Source organism: Triturus cristatus, chromosome 7 (genome assembly GCF_964204655.1).
Source record: "Triturus cristatus chromosome 7, aTriCri1.1, whole genome shotgun sequence".
Taxonomy (NCBI): domain Eukaryota; kingdom Metazoa; phylum Chordata; class Amphibia; order Caudata; family Salamandridae; genus Triturus; species Triturus cristatus.
This window is the reverse complement of record NC_140590.1, coordinates 1,154,570,884-1,154,593,252: the sequence shown is the minus strand read 5'-3', so window position 1 is coordinate 1,154,593,252 and position 22,369 is coordinate 1,154,570,884. Positions and strand designations below refer to the sequence as shown.

The 22,369-nt window shown below is 46.5% G+C and overlaps 1 protein-coding gene across 1 annotated transcript in view; it reads right to left on the bottom strand.

The window, feature by feature from the left end:
• LOC146811310 (cyclic nucleotide-gated cation channel-like) overlaps positions 1-22,369 on the bottom strand; it is a 215,616-nt gene that overhangs the window by 47,137 nt on the left and 146,110 nt on the right. The window contains exon 4 of the mRNA XM_085615054.1: positions 7,404-7,568. Within this exon, the coding sequence (XP_085471180.1) occupies positions 7,404-7,568 (165 nt within the window). The remainder of the gene's footprint in view (positions 1-7,403; positions 7,569-22,369) is intronic.

Here is a 22,369-nt window from a genome sequence, read left to right as displayed (position 1 = left end):
TAAATTGACCAAAAACACATGGAGGGTATGCTCTGACCTAGTGCAATCTATTAGTCCTCCTCATTAACAGCACATTCGGCTGCAGATGGTTGAGGGAAGCTCAAAACCTATTTCAAAGTTGGTGTCCAAAACGTAGATTACACTAAGAAAGAGATTATTTTTCAGTTAGTTGCCTACGAAGTAGCATTCGGCCAATGTGCATAGAGTATGCTATCTGGCTTGGTTCTGGAACACATTAGCTGCCATGTGAACGGCGGTTGATATAAAATAACATACATAAGTGAAAAATAAATGTTGGCTAAACCTAGCCTTGGTATGTTAACTCTTTCATGTTATGAACCCGTAATTGGATTATGCAATAGTGCAGATGCTAGTGTGTGTATCCAAAGAGTCACATAATTGAATCCTGGTGTTATTATGACCCTTGTCCCAGCCTTTAACTGAAAGCACTGTGAACAAGCAGTCATTATTTCACAACTGAATTACACACAATTTGTCTCCAAATGTGAAAAATCATTTAGTGGTTAAGATAAAAAAAGTGCTTTCAAGATACATATTTTAGCAACAGCAATAAGTCTGCACCAAGTGCAAATTTTGTGCAAACACACTCCAGAACTCACCAAATAACACCCTTACATCACCACTGAAAAAGAATAAACATTTGTCACCCACCATGATGCTTTAGGAGACTCAATCAAACAAATTCCATATTTCTTGCAGCATGAGAGCAGCACCGGGGGGGGGGGGGGGGGGGGGCGAGGCCAGCAGGGGCAACATGGTGGACGAGCTCGGATTTCGATCCGCCATGGATTCCCTTATCCAAGTCATTTCTCCGTAATAGATGAAATATTCAAATCGCTGAATCGGAGATGGCATTTGCAGAGAAAAGGACGCTGAGGCGGCTGTGACCTGGTATCGATGTCTCGGCTAAAACGGAGCATATGTGACTGCGGCCTAGCGACCTGGCTCGGAGACGAGGTGTGGTCCGCACCGACAGCAGTGACGCCGTGACACAGAGAGGGGGTAACTCGGATAAGTTGCCCTAGCGGGGAGATGACGTCTGGCGCGCTCCCCGGAACCCCAGGAAACGCCGGATCCTTCGCCCTGAAATTCCGCGAACGGTGCATGGCGCGGACAGAGGCAGCTGCTCGTAGCGCTAGGAACCAGCGGAGGCATCCCGGGAACGGGACGGACACAGTGGACACTGCCGCCAAGCAACGTAGCGGCCCTGGGATCGTTGCAGGCCTCACGTTGATTCCAGCGTCTGCCCGACAAGCTGTCGAGAGGTGGGAGCACTGACGGTAGGCTGCATCAGACTCTTCTGTGGGCCAGAAAGGGAGGACTACTGACTACAGCACCCGTTGACCATGCTGGTCAACAGAATGCGAAGTAATGGAGCGGCCCGGATTGTAATAGAGGAGCAACGCGGACAGATATAATGCAGTAGGGATAGCGGCCTATATCAGAAATCCCTGACACGCAGTGACCAGACTTGTTCTCAGTGCTAATTGACATGAGTAAAAGTCATAGAGCGCGGCCAGCCCAACGAATAGACACAGGTATCAGTGATACCACACAGTAGACCTGTATAGTGCACCACGCATAAACCCATATGGTCTAGAGGAATGGAGTGAGCCAAATAGAGCGTGTTGTGATGGTTGACAGCAGAACTCTCTTTTATCAAAGGCAACATTAGCAGAAACTGGGCCCCGGAAGCCCGGGATGGTAATTGTGACCCCTAGGTATGGAGGATAGGAGCGCTGCGGCAAAGTACCGATAGGGGAAAACATTGGTGTTATCTAGGCTGGAGTTCTTCCGGAAGTAGTAACATCAGCCGTGGAGGACCGGCTGCGGAGGGCTGTGCTGTTGCAGGGCGAAGGTGGACACTGGGGAGCGACTGCTGCCGTTACTGTAACTGCGGAACATATAGCAAGTGCGAAACCTGATTGCACTGGTGGACAGGAAGCGGGCCTTCACTTGAAGCTGTTGTGAATGGTACTGACGCGGTGGACGGGACGATGGTTACGCGTCATTCCCCACCTCTGCAAATAACTGGTGCTCAGCATAGATCATTGCTGGCCAGATGGGTGGTACTAGAGGTGCCAGATTGAGGACTTCTGCACAGGTTGCAAGCTTGGCATAAATGGATCAAACAGCCTATTGTACAACAGGACTCCCCGGCTGACCGATTGGATGCCATATTACATGCCATAGAACAAACCAGGGAATCGATGGAGGCAAAAATAGACAAAGTCTCAATCAATCTCACGTTACTGCACGCAGACCATCGAAAGCTGGGAGATTGTGTTAATGCAGTGGAACAGGATATCACAGAGCTGAAGCCGGCAACAGACTTTCTAGAGAAACAGCAGAATGCACATGAAGCTTGCATCAGATTCCTGGAGGACAGAGTGGAGGATGCAGAGGGACTCTCCAGAAGAAATAATATTAATCTGATTGGGCTACCGGAAGGGACGGAGGGCCAAGATGCAGTGGTCTTTCTGGAAGGTTGGCTTAAAGATATTCTACCCCACTCCTCCCGCTCTCCATTCTTCTCCATAGAAAGAGCACACCGAATACCTGGCAGGAAGCCGGCACCAGGGTCTGGGGCACTCCCACTAATATTTAAATTGCAGCATTTAAAGCTAGAGACATGATTTTACGTGAAACTAGGAAGTTGGCGTAAATCAACTTTGATAATGTCAAGGTCCTCTTCTTCCAGGACTACACACTTAGGGTGCAGCGTCAACAAAGTTCTTTCCTCCAGGTAAAGCAGAAGCTCCGCCAACTGAATATTATATATTAATTGATCTATTGAGCAAAACTTCGAGTGGTTTCGAATGGGAATGCAAGATTTTTCAACACACCACAAGATACCTGGGACTGGTTGGAAACCACAGGTCAATTGTCAGGCTCCAGATCCATGGGTACGTTGGTCACTGGAAGAAGAGAGATGAGCGGTCCTCGACAATATCAGAGAAGACCCCGGAGACGTGACACAGGTCAATCGGCGGAGCCTGGGCAGGACCAAATTAGACAGGAAAGACAGGCAGCGGTATGTGAAGCAGAACGGATTGCTGAGGCTGCAGAGTAGCCCAGTAAAAAGGGAACTCCATTTTGTTCATCGGAAGATAATGGTTCATCAGCTGTGGGACTATTGGATGTGGTGTTACAGCATATGCCAGACGTAACGCCACAAACGTCTGATGGTATTGTATGATTGCTGGGGCACTAAAGTTAACATAGTGAACTTGCACAGAACTGCATCCTACAGACATTGGGTTTTGACTTTGCTATATTGCTTACTATACTGTGGGGGTACATGCAGCTGTTATAATCTCCAGATTGGGAAATTTTATTCATAGATTATCTTTGATGACTGCAATTATATAAGTATATTTAGGAATCAAATTGGGGGATCGCATAGTGGCGCTCCTTGCAAGGTCGAACAACCCCCATTGTTCTCCCTACTACAGGGAATCAGTTCTCACGGATAGTTTTACTGTCCGTCTGGGTTTGGGCAGCATCCCTTGTTCATGGGGGCCGCCCTGATAAAGTTCTTCCCCGTCTTGTTGACGTTTGTATCTTACCTTATAGTGATGGAGGTTTCTTTGGGAGGGATGGGAGGGGCTGCTGGGCACTACTGCATCGTACATCTACCTACGGCCACAGAATGGGTCACGCTATGGTAATAGATAACACAATGTCATGACCAATCATACAACTTTACATGGAACGTGAGGGGTCTCCAAACATCTTCCCGTAGATATGCGATCTACTCATGTATTAAGAGACACAACATACAAATTGCTGTTTTACACGAGACGCATTTGAACAGGGCTGAAGCGCTCGGACTACAGAGGAAATAGAGGGGTAACGTGTATGCTACTGATTACTCATTATTTGCGCGCGGGGCCCTGATCTGAGTTTGCCCAGGCACACCTTTTAATGTGGAGGAGGTACTTATTGACAAAGATGGCAGATATGTGTTCTTGAAGGGCGACTAGACGGGCATCATATGCTATTAGGTAACCTATAGGCCCCTTATATTGAACCAGAACAATTCCTTAGCTCGCTTTCTCCACTGTTAACTAAATGGTGCGACATGACGTAGCTCATTGAGGGAGATTTTTAACAGCATCATGAACACTGGGTTAGATAAATCTTTCCCCCCCTTAGAAATACAGCTGCTACAACCAATTCTGCTATCCTGAACGCTTGGGTACACGGGTGGGATGTGGCAGATGTCTGGAGACATCGAAATCCTACAGCAAGGATATACTCCTTCCACACCATACCACATGACTTGCATGTTCGGTTGGACAGGTTTCTCAGCTCACCCTCACTACTTCCTTATGTAGTGGATTCGGATTATCGGGGTCGCACACACTCCGATCACAATCCCCATTATGTTACATTGTGTTGGGAAAATGGCCCTCCTGGTGTTCCTTTGTGGCAGCTTCAACCATCTGCAATAGAAGACCCATCATTTAGGGACAAGTTGGGGGAGGCCCTTAATGAGTATTTCACAAACAATGCAGGGACGGCCTCATCCAACATGGTGGAATGGGCATCTATGAAAGTTACGATATGTGGGAGATGCCTAGGGTTGGGCTGTGGTATGAGAAGGCAGGTAGAATCTGAGTTGTTTGCAGTGGAAAAAGATTTGCTGAGATTAGAAACTCATGCAATGGAAGATCCCCCAGACTCAACGGCACTGTCAGAGGCGCGTAAAAGACACATTGAACTCTTGAAGCGACAGAGATGTTTAAACTATGCAGCACACTCTGCGTCAGCACATGCAAAAGCTGATCGCCTGGGGCTTTGTTAGCCTCGTTAATCAAAAGAGATCAGTCCCCGGGCCTCATTTCTGCACATCAGTCACTAGATGGTGGACTTAAGTACACACAGCACGCAATTCACAGTGAACTGACCGCGCATTATACTCGGTTATATACCTCCGCCCTGGGCGCATCTGACATGGATATACAGTCCTTTCTGGATGGTCTTCCTTTCCCTACACTCATGCCAGAACAGCGCAGACAGTTAGATGAAGTGAAGGGTACAATGCAGACACTGCCCACTGATAAGGTGCCGGGACCGGATGGCTTCCCACAGACATTTTAGGTCCACAGTTGTTGGGGCTGTATGAGGAGGCACTAGAGGGTGCCGCCCTTCCAACTACGATTACAGAGGACACTCTGATTTCCCTACCAAAACTGGGCAGAGATCCCACACACACAGGTGACTATTGCCCTCTGGCACTACTGAATGGGGGTTATAAAATACTGGCTGGGGTCCTGGCGGGTAGACTGGCCCGATCAATCCGCAGCTAGTCCACCCAGACCAGAATGTATATGTTCCAGAGCGCAACACATCCCTCAATATCTGTAGGCTCTTTCGGGCGATGAGGGGTGATATAGAGGCCTTAATTATATCTCCTGGATAACTACTTTAAAACATCAATGGGGTGACATCACACAGGAACCCCCAACACACCTCTTACTCCAATATATTCACGTATTGGTCACGGGACGCCATCTAATAAAATGGTTCACTGATTCTAGTCTCTCACATACCGGTATTGATTTAACGCCCCTACGTAACAAATGGGAGATAGACCTGATAAGACCTTATACGCTCAAAGAATGGGCTATGTTGCTGGACAGTGCTGGACAGGTCCCCAGAAATGCTAAGTTTAGACTCATCCAATTCTATGTAATTCATAGAGCTTACTTGCCTCCAGATAAAATTAATAGGTAGTTTAAAAGAACAGATGCATGCTGTCCGCGCTGTGGCCAGGTGGATGCAGATTTACTTCTTATGCTGTGGTCGTGCCCCAGGTTGTTGGATTTCTGGCATGGTGTGATTGATTTATCGACTATCAGCATGGATAGACCACTACAGAACACATGGAAGGCTTGCATAATGGGTATATTTCCTAGGAAGAAGGAACAGAGGGCAACCTCTGGATTTGTAGACCTGGGCCTGGTGGTGGCTAAAAGGCTTATTACATGCTGCTGGAAAACAGAGGACCCCCCCCGCTTACAGCATGGATCACTTCTATGTTAAATTGGGCCAAGGCTGAGGCGGTCTCATTGTTGAGAGGGGACACACTAGGGTTGCGTAAATATTCCATTTTAACAACCTGGGTGTGATTTTGTTGGTATTACAAGTGGCACTGGCCCCAGATGACCCTCTGGATGTTTCTGGCACAGATTAACTTAGATGTACATCAGTTGTGGTATGACTTGTTGTTATTATATACAACACTGCACATGCTACTTACGTACCATAGATTGGTGTGCCATAACCTACTATTGTGAATGATGCAGATGAATCGGAATAGGGGGGACGTGGGGGTAAATGAGGCTCCCTTCCACTTCCCTTCCAACCTCCCTTCCTCCCCGTTGGTTGTTTCCCCCTGTTAATGGAAGATAATCAATCTATGGTTACAGTCCAAATAATTTATCTACTAGAAGAAGCCTCACGACAGTGTCAGAAGGAGGCTTTAGAACAATGCTTAGGAGGATCATTTGTGGATTCGTAACGTACAGACATACTTTAGAGATGTAGTGATCCAGCGAATAGCTCTGAATACTGATGTACAATGGTTGTGTTAATTTATATTATCCTGCTATATTTTTACAGCTGACAAAGACAATGTTTGTATATCCACTGACTTCATACAATGTACAATCTGTGATTTGACTCCAACTGATTCTACTGTTTAAGTTATACATTTGCATTGTAACATATATTATTGAAAAATGAAAATAAACAGTTTAAGCAAAAAATTAGAGCAGCATCAGGATTGGCCTGAACGCCCATGATTCGCACTCCCAGTGAGAGAGGGAGCTTGTGCCTGCTGTCTCCAACTGGGCAATACAATTTAGCTTGGAGACAGCTTCAGTGTGCATGTCAGTTTGGCCGTCCTGAGACAGATGGCCAAACCCACATGCACACTGAAGGCAGTGCATACCACTCCCCCTCAGTGCCTGTCATCCCCCTGGTCCCGCCCCCAAGGTTTGGCACACTTAGAAGAAAAAAAAACAATAATATAAGGGGTTCAAAACCCATTTTATTATTTTATTTTTCATGTTTGGAGGGTGCTGGTTGAGGAGGCGACGCTCCTCCGCCATTGCGGAGGAGCCGTCACTGAATGTTTGTTTTTAGGATATAATCGCCTCCTCCAAACTCCCACCCCAAAAGTCATTGGAGAGGGTCAGGTTGCTTCTCTATGTTTGCTTACACAGTGCAATGTTGTCTGGTTTGAATATTTCTGCTGGGGTTGATCTGATATGTGGGTGCACACATAACTTTGTTTAAATTAGTATTTTGTTCCAAAACAGTAAGGATTTAGCTTTCAGATGCACAGTACTGCTAATGCTGGTTAGTATTACCTTGCTGAGAACAGGTCTTGTGCAAGCCATGGTAACTTCGGAGTACAGGCAGTAAGGCAAGTCATCTAGTAATCCCTCAACAACACATCCTCTGTAGCGTTCCCAAAGATGCATGTAGTAATTGATCACCCAGCTCCGTACTTTATTAGTTACTCCAATATCATCCTGCAGAATAATGCACATTTAATGCAGTTAATATAAACCAATGTCTGGAAATCTTGTTTCTTCTGTAACATTAACTTTTAATTTGGGTTTTCATTTCTACACCACTACATATTTCAATTAAAGAAAAGTGTCCTCCAGCAGAATGTAATCCTCCTTATATTAAAATGTTTTAATATTTTATCTTGTAAAGACAGTGGATCGTTAAATGCTTTTCAACATACTTTTAATGTTTTTAATACATTTTACAACAATTATGGACGGAAATTTGCTGAGTTACTCCGACTTTGTCAATTGAAGAGAAAAGCAAGACCCCAGGTAAGCAAAGGCGCACCAGCTATGGGGCCAATTACGATGCCGTCATAAAAAGCTCCAACCCTTGGTCAGAGCCTTTGCAAGCGCATCGTAATATGCCGGTCGGATTCCTTTTCGACCGCCTCATTATGATGGAGACGGTCGGAAAGGAATCCGACCTGTCATTCCGGCTGGCTTCCGACTGGCTCAAAGATTCCGTCGGCCAGTCGGAATGCAGCCTGTAATCCCAAGGGCGGCTCTTTCCGTCTTGGGATTACGATGTCGGGTTTCAGAAGCCTTTCTGTGCCGGCCTTTCCGACACAGGCAGGGTGTCGGAAATCGCATTTGGTGGCCCCAGCAGGGCCCCCTTTGTGTGCACGGCCTCCGGTTAGAAGCCGAGGGGCCACCTATAGTGGACCCTTGTTGATCCCTGCACCCTGTGGCAGGCACCTTGAGGTGCCTGCTACATGGTGCAGGGATGAACTGCACCTTCCATGTTACAATGGGAGCATGCATTCAGGTCTGTTTACGGCCAAAATGCATGCTACCATTGTAAAATGTAGGAATTTGACCAAACAGTGTTCGGTCGCATCCTAATGGCTGACCTATGTCGGGTTGAGGCAACTCCACCAGACATTGTAATCAGCCCCTAAATGTTGCATCCAAAGTACTATTTTCATATTTTGTTTTTCCACTTGAAACTGAGGATATCTGGACATCTATCTGTTAAGTTTCACACATTTTGAATGATTTTAGACGTTTAATAGATCATTTGTTAGGCAGCATCCTCTTGACCACAGGTAACATTTCTTATATTTTTCCATTTGCAGATTAACTACGAACTGCAGTGTGGGATCCTGAAAAAACGTACATGCATTCACTGTGACAGGTTTCAACTCGTATCGCAGGGTGTTACACCGATGTTGCCAGACGCCTAAACTTGATAACACTCCAGTGCATAAGCTGTGCCACCCTCACCCAAGGCCTTTTGTTCCTAGAAGTCTTCTAGCCAGAAGCCAGAAGATCTGAGTTCTATGAGAGAAGGTGGGAGGCTTGTGATATATAACACAGTATCGATCACAACCAACATTAAGGATGCTAACTTTTTCTAATGGATAATGTTCTCACTGCAGTCTTTATCTTTTAAAGGTTCCCCTTATTACTAAAAATGTGAATGGAGGGATAATAGATGTCGAGGAACAACAGAAAATACTCAAAGTATTCATTAACCACTGACCTATCAAACAAAACATCCAACCTAGTATATAACTCCAGGCAACAATATTTTGCAAATGAGCTAAAAGAAGACCAAGTGGCAGCATTTACCTCTACTGCAAACGTAAAAAATCTCACAAATGTAGCAGTAGCCACTGAACCCCTGAGGCAATATGCAATTACTCATTCAGAGGGAGTCTTATTAGCTGCCTCCATCACTCTTTGATGCACCCCACAATCCAATCTGAAATAGTGTGCTTTGGTACAGCTGCTACATTGGAACCACTTCCATATACTACAAAATCTCTGTACATACTACAGTAGGCACATCTATAAATATGGTGACTAACAGCTATCTTATTTACTCATTTATTAGGATGTATGTGGTGGCAGAACAAACCCTGATAACTGTATGGATTGGTTAGAAGGAATTCGGAGGATCATGCCTATTAAACCTTGGCCTTTCAATCAGCAGGCATGCTCCTACAGGCTGATAAATAATATATGTTCATCCAAAAAATTGAAAGTATTTTACAAGACGGAATATCTAAGGAACCAACACAGCATCAGCCAAAGCACCCCTCATGGGATATTACAGGAAGCAAAACACCAAAAACGTCATGCTCTAGTAAATTTCTAAGCCATGTCTCTTTGGAAATCCCTATACTTTGAAACGTTTTTGAGACCACAAAGAAATGCCTTATGTTCCTGTAGTTAGACTAACGTAAGTGGATTAGATATATGCTAGTTCTTTTCCAATCATATTCATATAATTACACAACTAACTCTCAAAACAGGGCAATGCCATAATGCAAATATGAGAGTACTACGGCTTGAAGGATAGTTCAGAAATTAATTTCCGGGAGCAATGGTTTTATTTCCTCAAGTAGTGGGAGCTCGTAGCATGCTGCCTTAATTTTGATGGCAGTGTGTTCCTTAATGGTGGGACCAGAGTCCAGGATAAATACTAGCGACTTGGCATCCGATTAAAGATGGGATTTAAATTCGACTGGGTTCATGTAATTCATGCAGATGTGGACTAATTGTAGCCTGTTGTTGTTGGAAAATAGCAAGATTAATGTTTTGGTGGGGGTAAGCTTCAGCTAGGGGTTGCATATCTAGGCCTAGATGAGGTGCAGCCAGTGTAGGAGGTATTAAAAGTCTGAACGGAGCACTACGTTAATCACTTTAATATGGAGAATGGTCAGTCCTACGCATGCCCTCTGGAAAATGAAAGACATGAACCTGTCCTTGACATCCCCAGAGAAAATTATTCCGGTGCTTACGCCAGAATGATTTTCTCTTTGATTGAAAATGAAACTGATCCGTGGTCAGAGGGCTTAACTCTGTTCCGAGCACTGATCACGAAATCAGCAACAGCGCTGGAGGGGGCAAAGTGTCTGCTTGTGGGATCATTGACATAATATTGTTGCATGCAATATCGAAACACAAAACTATCGGAAATTAAACATGATAACAAAAATATGGACTTCCTATACTTAACTAGTAAATCCACCAAATGTTGGGGACGCTGCTTTGGCTGGGGCACGGTCGAGCCGTTGTTGGGGGCATCTACCATCCTGTTTAAACACGCTGGTGGGACTTCAGACTCCAGTCCCAGGGTGCATCTTCCGCCTTCTGCCTGCCGCACTGAATCCTGCTGGGTCGCCAATCACCCTGGTGGGACTACTAGTCCCAGGGTGCAACTTGACTCTTCTTCCGCTGCCGCAGGTGAGGGGAGGCGCTTGCATCAAGCTTAAAAGCGCTGCCTCACCCCCTTAGCCCTGACTTTGCACTGCAGCTCTGCCGGTAGAACCTCGCTGATTTGATCTACTCTTTTCTCCCACCACCTGCCACTTGGCTTGGAACTGGCCACAACCAAGGTACTGTACCTAGCTATAAGTTGTCCTCCATGTCAAATCCTGCTTCTGGAACTTAAGGGAACTTAAGGGTGCTGGCCGTGAGACTTTGATCCAATAAATAGAATCATCTTTTTACACTGTCCGTAGGGAAGTCCCATGATTGTTGCTCTCATTAGAAGGGGACTTGATAGAAATGGAGACTTTGATTATAACGTCTTTTACATGCTGGTCTTTCCTTCTCTTCTAATTCCTTTTTTTCTCCTTTCTTTCTTTCTTTCTTTTTAGCAAAATTATATTGTTGCAAGGCTACTCGTTGAAGTACTGACATAATTGCTGGTTTTACCTCTTGGTGTGTGGAGCAGTTTGAATGTCTGGTGGGTCGATTATGCTTTTAAGGGTCTACCTGGTTTAAAATACTTTCATTGACCACATACCGACAGTTAAATAGTCGCCGCCTTTACCTCCCTCTTTTGTCTCAAACCTAATACTAGACCACAAATACCTAGGAATTTATTGTATTATTCCTAGGAAATGGGGAGAAGGATGGCTGTAGAGGTTGTTGCAGGCAGGAAGAAGGTTCAAAAGACCAATAAATCAGCGCAATCAGCAGTAGACAATTGTACTTTAGCTGCAATTGATGACCTATAAGAGGAGGTCGAGACAATATTACCTAATGGGAAGGATAAAACAAATAATGGTACAAAAAAGATCGTCTCATATTTTAGAAGACAGGAAAAGCCTACAACTACTCCCAGTGTTATTGTACACTGTGAGACAACTACACAAATCTTAACTCCTCCCACAAAGTACGTGATGAGTAAACCAGCTCGAATCACCCCCACTAATCTTGGTGTATCAACCTCTGACCAAACCAGGTTGACAAATGGCGAGATCATATTGGTGGATTGCTCTAATAGATACTCACCATTGGCAACTCTGAAAGAACAAGACCAACAAGGACAAGTAAAACGGGCCCAATATAACAACCCACAGATTAGTAGTCGCAGGGAGGCTGGGACCCATACCGATAGCATTGACATCCATGCTTCCATGGTAGAATTACTACAAAAATTAAACGCATTACAAGATGAGGTCCTGGCACTTAAAAAGGTAATTGGGGCTTCTGCACTGCGAACTAATTCCATTGTGCCAGAGATTTCACAAAATAATAGTAAAAATCAGAATAGGACATCATATTGTACCCAGAACTAGACCCTTCAGGTTGATCGCCCTACTAGCCAGCTCCCCTATTCCTAGGATGCCTACAAGTCATAACAACTATGAGTCTAGCACAAATTCCCCCCTATCTATGCTAGGCAATCGATTGGAGTACACAAGTTCAAGACCTAGAATGCCTCCTTTCATCACACAGGAGGGCTTCAATGCAATGTCTTCAAATGCTCATACCACAACTATGCAAGATACGAAGGACCACGGAAAAACCTAGGACTAGGATGGGGGGGCATAGGTCCCAGCAGACACCAAAACTTTGATCTACAACTCATTATCCAAATAAGCCCAAAATGAACATCTATAACGTCTTCATGACGAATGTCCCTAGGCTAAAGCAAGGGCTTTGAGAAAATGAGGACACGCTCAAAAATAAAGTGATAAACTGGATTAGAACTAAGCGCCAATGCCTCTCTGTGGTAAGATCAGACATAATAAAAGTTGATCGTTTCCACCAAGAATTAGGAAATATGGACAATCTAAAGCCAACCTTTTACTCTAAATACATTGTAGACAATCTGGTAGCTCTGAATTTACAAACTCACTCACTCTTTGAGACCGGGATCAGTATTAGACTGAGCAAAACCGCTCTAGATAAGGGCAATAATGTTTCACATGTGGTAGAGGGACCTAACGTCTCAGAGACCTCGGGAACCCTCCTCCTGTGTTGCAGAAATCTTCGGAGTCCTCAGGAGCTCGGGAGATGCAAACCGGTCAGTTGCATTAAGGTGCCTGCTGCTGCAGAGGAGTAACTCCTTTACTCCAAGGGAGATTCTTCAGTCGTCCCTTTCACATAAAACCCAGCACCCTGCCTTCAGGATTGATAAGGCCAGCCATAGGGGTGACTGATAGGTTTATATGTGCAGTGATTTAGAATAGATATAGTGAACCTATATCTAAGTAAGGGGTGCATGCACCACGTTACACTGGCGGCAGTAGCAGACCTGTGGTGTCAGTTTGACTGGTCTCTTAGAGGTGGCATAATACATGCTGCAGCCCCTGGGAGGCCTCTGGGGTACCTATGCCCTGGGTACATGGTGTACCATATACTGGGGACTGATAAGTGTACCCCAGTATCCAATCTGGAGTGTACGTAAAGTACATGCACAACCAATTTAGGGAGAAAGCAGACAAACTGGGGTCCTGATTAGCAGAATCCCAGTCAGAGTAGTCAAAGACCAGAAAAACACCAGGAAAAAAAGTGGGGGTAACCATGCAGTCAGATTCCACCTTCCTACAGAGAGGGCCTGTAAAGTACAGAGGGTCCCTCTAGAACAGTGGGCAGCTATCTTGTGGCTCTCCTTTGCTGACAAAGGTAGAGATAAGCTCCTCACTGTAAGAGAAGAGGATGCTGACAATGTCCTGGAAAGTGTTCTCATAGATGGGTTTGGCTTAACCACTGAACAGTACAGGATTAAGTTCAGAGACACCCAGAAGACACAGACCCAGGACTGGGTTGACTTTGAAGAGTGTGCTACTAAGGCTCTAGAAGGCTGGTTACGTGGCAGTAAAGTGTGTGGTTTTAAAGGATTGTACAATTTAATTATGAGGGAGTAGATCCTTAATAATTGTCAAAATCAGTTGTTGACTCAGTACCTGTTGGACTCTTATCTGACCTCTCCCCAAGAATTGGGAAAGAAGGCAGACAAATGGGTCAGAACCAGGGTGAAGTAGAAAGCTCAGAACCAAGATAGTGACTCTAAGAAGCAAGATTCTAAAATCTCAGATAAGGGTGGGGAGAAGGGTAAAGACCAGAAGTCTTCACAAGGGCCCCATAAGTCTTCATCTAGGGGGAGTCACAATCAAACAAGGGTAAAGGCAAAAATAAACCTTAGTGCTATATCTGTAAGGATAAGACCCATTGGACAAAGGATGCTGATTGTCCAAAGGCCAAGGAATCAACTCCAACCACCACTGCCCCTAAAGCAACTGTTCCCCCTAGTTCGGCTCAAAGTGGTGGTACACGGAATAAGGGTGCGGTAGGGTTAACCCTGGGATCTGAGATGGATTCTGGCCTAGTCAGAGTTTCAACTCACGCTGTGTTAGTCTGTGATGGAGGCACGGATAGTGCCTTCTTATTTGTCAGTTCTAGTAATCTGGGCAAATACAGACAGCAGCCTTTGATCAATGGTAAGGAGGTTATGGCATTCAGGGACACAGGTGCAAGTGTCACAATGGTGATAAAAGATCTTGTGGCCCCTGAACAAATCATACCTGGTGAGATGTACCAAGTGACCAATGCAAGCATTGTCAGGACAGACCATTCCTTAGCAGTTGAGAATTTCACCTGGGGAGGGGTAACTGGCCCTAAGAAGGTTGTGGTAAGTGCAGACCTTCCTGTTGAATGCTTATTGGGCAATGATTTGGAAACTTCAGCATGGGCTGAAGTAGAACTCAGGATACATGCAGAAATACTGGGCATCCCTGCAGATGTGTTTGCCATGACTAGGTCACAGGCAAAAATGTATTCCACTGAAAAGGCCCTGGATCCTGGAATAATGGACCAGGTGCCTTCCAAGAGAAGGAGCAGTAGGGGTAAGGCGTTGTCTTCTCCCCTGCCTCAGAATACAGATCAGTCTCTTGAGGGAGATGATCTTAGTCCTGAAGAAGGAACTGTCTCAGAGGAACTTGAACCTGATCAGGTTGAGTTCATCTGAGCCAGGAGCAACTGAGCTGCCCCTCTCTTGAACTCCTCAGACAGCAAGCTGCTGCTGAGGTTGCTGGGAGTGCCAGTGGGTCTCACAGGATCCACTGGGATGAAGGACACTTATACTCACAGAGGGTAGAGACACCAAACCTGGTGCCACCAGGAGGTTGGTTATACCTCTGACATTTAGGGGCTTCCTATTGACACTGGCACATGATATCCCATTAGCAGGACACTTAGGCCAAACCAAAACCTGGGACAGACTTGTTCCTCACTTTCATTGGCCTCATATGTCAGAGGGCACAAAGGAGTTTTGTCATTCCTGTGTCACTTGCCAAGCCAGTGGTAAGGCAGGTGGCACTACAAAGACCCCCTGATACCACTACCTGTGGTGGGGGTTCCCTTTGAGAGGGCGGGAATTGACATTGTTGGTTCCATGGATCCTCAAACTGCATCTGGGCAGATTTATACTAGTGGTGGTGGACCATGCCACTAGGTATCCAGAAGCAATTCCACTTAGGACTACCACAGCTCCTGTTGTGGCTAGGGCCCTCCTGGGAATATTTTCCAGAGTGGGGTTTCCTAAGGAGGTAGTATCAGACAGAGATGCAAACTTTATGTCTGGTACTTGACTGCTATGTGGAAGGAGTGTGGAGTAAATTACAAATGTACCACCCCTTATCACCCACAATACAATGGGTTAGTTGAGAGTTTCAACAAAACCTTCAAAGGCATGATCAAAGGTCTCCCTGAAAAGCTCATACGTAGATGGGACATCCTTTTGCCCTGCCCTCTCTTTGCCCACAGAGAGGTTCCTCAGAAGGGGTTGGTTACAGCCCTTTTGAACTTCTGTTGGGACACCCAGTTAGGGATCCTTTATGTCTAGTAAAGGAGGGATAGGAGTTACCTCTCAAACCCCCTAAACAGGATATTGTGGACTATGTACTTGGTCTCCGCTCCAGGATGTGCTGAGTACATGAAGAAGGCAAAAGACACACAATTTATGGACAGAATGCAGAACAAATCAAAACATTCACCCCCAGTCAACAGATCTGGGTTAAATCCATCATTCTTGTGCTCACCATGCCACCCCAGTTTAGACAATACATGACGAAGGCATCCAAGAACCTTGAGGCTAGCCAGGAATTGCAAAATGCCTGGCATGACCAAAAGGCTGTTTTCACTGTTTATCAGCCAGGACAGAAAGTTTGGGTGTTGGAGCCTGTGGCTCCAGCAGCGCTCCAAGACAAGTGGAGTGGCCCTCATACAATCAAAGAGCAAAAAGGAGAGGTTACCTACCTGGTGGTCCTTGGAACTCACAGGAGCCCCCATAGGGTGCTCCATGTGAACAGGCTCAAACCATATGTTATCCACCCCAGAGCGAATGTGTAACCGTGAATAACCAGATCAAGTGTGTTTTCCTACAGTGGTGGGAAGCACACAGCTTTGTAAAAATACCCTTCACACACCAAAAGGGCCCTAGGACTCATGCTTCATCATAGGGGTCTTCCCGCCCCGCTGCGGGACGGGGCGTGCTACAACCTACGGTTATGTGGGAGCACTGATTTTTTTAAACAAAACTATGTGTAGGTCCAAAAGGATCCCTTCTACACTCGAAAATAGTAAAATAGGTAAAATTAAAGAACGTATGTACAAGAGGTAATACTATATGAAGTGCAAGTCCCTAGTTATGCATGCACTGTATATAATACCTCAGTAAGTATGTTATTAGACTGATTTGTTTTTCTTAAAGGAAATTGCTCCATGAGCCTCTGAACGGGGTGGGAAGGAGTGTCTGTAGTCAAACATACACCAAGATCACTGCCTCTCCTGGTCGATGCCTTCCCGCGGCTCCATTGACATGTTGACGACAAAGGAGACACTGCTCATTATGGCACGCTGTCTCCATCACATTCCCCATTTTTAATAACACCAGCCTAACGTAGGTTGTAGCACGCCCCGTCCCGTAGCGGGGCGGGAAGACCCCTATGATGAAGCATGACACCAAGGGCCCTTTTGTTGTGTGAGGGGTATTTTAACAAAGCTGTGTGCTTCCCACCACTGTAGGAAAACACACTTGATCTGGTTATTCATGGTTACACATGCGCTCTGGGGTGGATCCCTCTTGTTTTCTATATACTGACTTCAGGAGGACGCATCCACCTCTTAGTGCTCTTGGAGCTCTACCTCTTAACTTCCTACATTGATTGTTTATATGTAAAACCATATGTTGACAGGGCAGACATGGGCTTGCGCATGGCTACTGACGAGGGACAGGAGGAAGAGAGTGATCCACTCCCTGACCTGCTCTCACAGAACCCTGATGATGGTTCAGTTGATGGTGTAGCCTTGGCAGGCAGCCTCCCTGACCAGCAGCAAACTGATTGTAGGCAAGTCCTGAATCAGTTCAGACATATGTTTTCACTGACTCCAAGTCAGACTACCTGGTGCACTCATGAAGTGGACACAGGTGACAGTCTGCCTGTTTAAAATAAGATTTACAGGCAACCTGACCATGTCAGGGACTGTATAAGAACTGACGTCCAGAAAATGTTGGAACTGGGAGTAATTAAACCCTCAGATAGCCCTTGGGCTAGTCTAGTAGTCTTGGTACCAAACCCTCACACCCAGGGTGGTAAGAGAGAGATGAGGTTCTATGTTGACTACAGGGGTCTCAATAGAGTCACTAGGACTAATGCCCATCCAATACCCAGGGCAGATGAATGTATAGATACTTTGGCCTCAGCCAAGTTTCTGAGTACATTTGACCTGATAGTTGGCTACTGGCAAATCAGATTAGCTGAGGATGCAAAGCCAAAAACATCATTCTCAACCCCTAGTGGGCACTACCAATTTGTGGTGATGCCCTATGGCTTGAAGAATGCATCTGCCACTTTGCAAATGTTGGTGAAGAAAGTTCTTAGAGGCCGGGAAGCCTATAGTGCAGCTTATCTAGATAATATTGCTCTCTTTAGCTCCACCTGGGAGGATCACCTGGTCCACCTGAGAAATGTTTTAGGGGCTCTGCAAAAAGCAGGCCTCACTCTCAAGGCCACTAAGTGCCAGATAGGGCAGAGTAAGGTTGTATACCTAGGCCACCTTGTGGGTGGAGGTCAGGTTCAACCCTTGCAGAGCAAAATCCAGACCATCATGGACTGGGTTGCTCCAACTACCCAAACTCAGGTCAGAGCTTTCTTGTGCCTGACTGGGTATTACAGGAGGTTTGTCAAAGGATATGGATCTATAGTGACCCCTTTGAATGATTTAACTTCCAAAAGAATGCCTAAGAAAGTTCAGTGGACAGTTAGATGGCAAAAGCATTTGATGACCTAAAGAAGGCCATGTACACTGCTCCCATTCTGCAAAGTCCTGACTCTTCCAAACAATTCATTGTTCAAACTGATGCATCTGAGTTGGGGGTAGGGGCTGTGTTCTCACAACTGAATGAAGAGGGTCAGGATCAGCCAGTAGCTTTTATTAGCAGAAGGCTGACCCCCAGAGAGAAACGTTGGTCAGCTATTGAGAGGGAAGCCTTTGCTGTGGTTTGGGCCTTGAAGAAGGTGAGGTCATACTTGTTTAGCACTCACTTCATTGTTCAGACTGACCATAAGCCCCTCTTATGGCTAAAACAGATGAAGGGTGAACACCCCAAACTTTTGAGATGGTCCATTTCCCTACAGGTGATGGACTATACCGTGGAACATAGACCTGGGAGTAACCATGCAAATGCAGATGGACTCTCAAGATATTTCCACTTAGAACATGAAGACTCAACTGACAAGGTTAGTTTAATGTCCCTACGTTTGGGGTGGGGGGTTGTGTAGGAGAGTAGGATCTGCTTCTTATAGTTACCCCCACTTTTTGCTGATGTATCACTGTTTTTGACTTGACTGACTGGGATCCTGCTATTCAGGACCCCAGACTATCTGCTTTCTCCTCTAAATTAATTGCATGTACTTTAGGTACACTCCAGATTGGATACTGAGGTATCCTTATCGGTCCCTAGTATATGGTACACCATGTACCCAGGGCATAGGTACCCCAGAGGCCTCCCAGGGGCTGAAGCATGTATTGTGCCACCCCTGAGAGACCATTCAAAATGACACCACAGGTCTTCTACTGCAGCCTGTGTAAGGTGGTGCATGCACCCCTTACTTAGATATAGGTTCACTATATCTATTCTATATCACTGCACCCTATGGCAGGCCTTATCAATACTGAAGGCAGGGTGCTGGGTTTTGTGTGAGAGGGTGCCCCTGCATGAGCAGAGCCCCTCTGCAGCCTTCGGAACCTATTTTCTGGGGTTGTCTGGGATGCAGCCAACCATATATATTTAAGTGCATTATAACCTCGCGGTAAATGCTAAATTTAAAACGGCTGCTTAGAAACAGGTTGTGTTTAGTGTCAAACACCTTGGAATCATACCTCCCCGCCAGTAACTGGCGGTGGAGGTATGAATCCACTCTTCTAGAGGGACTTATGTGAAACACCGGTACACCCGGTACTAGCTTTCTCGACCAGGGCATCAAAAAAAGGATGCTGCCAGTCACAGACACGGGTCTGCCCTCCTGCTGCTGAGGTAAACTCAAGCAGAGGAAGGCCTAACAATAGGTTTCCTGTCACAGGGAGGTGTGGCCACCTCCCAGGCAGGCTTTAGTGTATTGGGGCTGGGTGGGTGCACTCTTAGAGTGCCATAAAGTCTGTACTGGGGGCACATTTGGTGTCCCTGTGAATAGTCCAGCTCAAATCGGTTGCAGGAGCCATTTGCTCCTGCTCTGGCGCGAAACTGGACAAAGGACATGGGTGTTGCCACGCCTCTGTCCTGACCCTCCCCTAGGTGGGTCCCCAGAGTTAGTCCAACCCCTTCCTTGGGTATAAAGTAGGAAACCTGACTACAAGACTTTAGATTTTACCTGGACTAAACTCTGCAAGCAGAAACCAAGTACTTCGACGGTCTACACTTTGCTGGACGACAGAAGAATCTCCATTGGAGTAAAGGGGTTACTCCCCTGCAGCAGCAGGCACCTAAACGCATCTGACCGGTTTGCATCTCCCGAGCTCCTGAGGACTCTGAAGATTTCTGCAACACAGGAGGTGGGTTCCTGAGCGTCTCTGAGGTCGATCTGCTCTCTCGTGCAACCCGAACCCCTGTGCACTGTGTACTTTTGCAGCAGAATATGCTTTTTGGCAATCCCTGAGGCTGTGCTTTGGACTACGTGTAGTCCCGACCCCAAGCAGTATTTCCACCGAAGATTTCCGGCCTCCACACTACGAGTGCTCCGTGGACTGGTACTTCGTGATTCAGCTCGAGGTCCCTTTGCGATCCCTGGTCCGTTGGCCTATGGGTCCTAGCGAGGGTCACTTTAAATTTCCTTGGGCTTCCCTGGTTCCTCCAGACGTGCTCTGACTCCCCATAGCTTGGAGAGTCCCCAGGACCTTGCTGATCCTCACCGTAACTAGTTTCCTCTGCCCGCGTGGATTGCCTTTGCCAAGGCTTGTTGGTGTTCAATCCAGACACTGACCCTCAGCACTCGACATCCTTCGTGGGACAGCTCACCCCCGGACTTTGGTCATCGATGACGTCTCCTGGTCCCTGTGGCTGTAGAGTCAAGCATCCTATCTTCACACCTGAAGCACCCGACATCGGTGGGCATTCGTCTTTCGAGCCCCTGGTCACCCTGAAGTGACCCAGACTCTGTCCCCTCTGCTTTCAGGTTCTTCTCACCTCAGATCCAGGCTTGGATTCCACCGGACATTTTTCATCTTCCCGGCAGCAGCACTTTCCCGCATCACGCCATTGAAAACGATGAGGGTTTCCGACACCACTTGACCCCTATGCACCCGGCTCGTCTGGGATAGGTAACATGGGTACTTCAGTACTCAGAAAGGTGCTGGCCTTAGAACCTTCTATGTTCCAAAGGGTTTGCTTGAAGTCCTCTCCGAAGTGTCCTTAAACTGTAATTTTCCAACCGCGACTTTCCCATAGAGTTGAACGGAGCTCACGTCTGTGTTCCTACACTGCACCCGTCCTCCGTGGGCTCCTTGTGTCACTCCTTTGGGTGGTTCCTTGGGGTCCCAGCGATTCTACGTGCTCTAGGCACTGTGTCTAGTGAAGTCGTTGTTGTTATACCATTTTTTTAGCAGATGGTTCGGTCTCCCTCTGGAGCCCACTGTGTATTGTGCTATTTACTGCCGTTCTATTGATTAAGTATTGTGTGCTTTGTGCTCTAATCTTGTATAGAGATTACCAGAGGGTGTTTAGTAATTAATACATATTGTGAGAAGTTGGCCTGGTATATGATGTTCACTACTTAAAGTGACCACCTTGTACCATGCCTAGCAACCCTTATGGTGTGGTTGTAAGTCAACCTTTTCGGACCAGCTGCCCTAGTGGTAGCGTAGGCTAAGCAGTCTTTGAGGCTAAACTCGTGAAACGTGTTAAGCAGGCTGTTTTACCAAATGTAACCCCCCTTTATACCAATGAAAGGACACCACACAGATATATATTGAAAATATATATGTATTTATTTCTCAAAGTAACCCCTAGACTCTTTATGAGCACAGGAGCACAAATCGTTAAACAAGAATACGTTAGAATACACAGAAGTTGCACTTTATATGGATAGGCCCTGGTGGCCACTCAAACCATATACTAAAATAGTGGTATAAGTACCACGAACAGAAAAGGGAAAAGGCCTAGGGCCTCTAGAATCGCTGGGCCTACAAGGAGCTAACTTTAGTTAGTGACCAGGAGGTCCACGGGTTGCGTGTGCAGAGCAAATAGTCACACGCGTGCTCCTATAGGTTTTCAATGGGTGCGTAAAAGTTACTGCAAAAAGGATCTTCCGGATGGACTATGAACTCAAGATTGGAAACACAGACACTAGAGATGTTACTCTACACTTGGGCACCGGAGTGCCAGCTTTACCTCACCCACAGGAAGCGGGTGCATAGGTCTCGAAGTGCGTCGGGTTTCTTCTATCTGTTCAATGGAGCCTGAAGACAAAGATGCTGCAGGCGGTCGGTCCAGAAGAGATGCGGTGGATCCAAGGGTGGATCGGTGTTGTAGAAGACCTGTAAGCAGAGGGGACAGTGTTCACAGTCACTAGCCAGTGACCAGCGTGGCATCAGGTGGGTACCAGGCGATGTCGGGTGCAAACAGGAGGAAAGGTGCAGCTTGTCTCTGCAGCCACGTGGTCCCTGAAGGTCGACGACGTCCAGGAGTCGGTTCACGAGCTGTCCCACGCAGGCTCTCGCTGTCGGCGGTGTCGGCGACTTGATCGAAGCAAACCCGCCTTGGCAAAAGCAATTGTTGTGGAAAACGAAATAAGCTGATGGTTCTGACCAGCAAGGTCAGAGGGGCTGCTCCTTTGGAGGGGAGCAAGGGCCAGTCTGGAGCAACCAGACCAGCGGTGTAGTTCTTGAAGTTCGTCGCCAAGATGGCCACTAGCCAACGGGCCAGCAACCGGTTAGGCGCGTCGAGTGGCAAAATGCAGAGGGGCCCCACGCAGATCGTGGAGATGCTGGAGGGCTCACCTTTGGTGCAGATGCTGCTC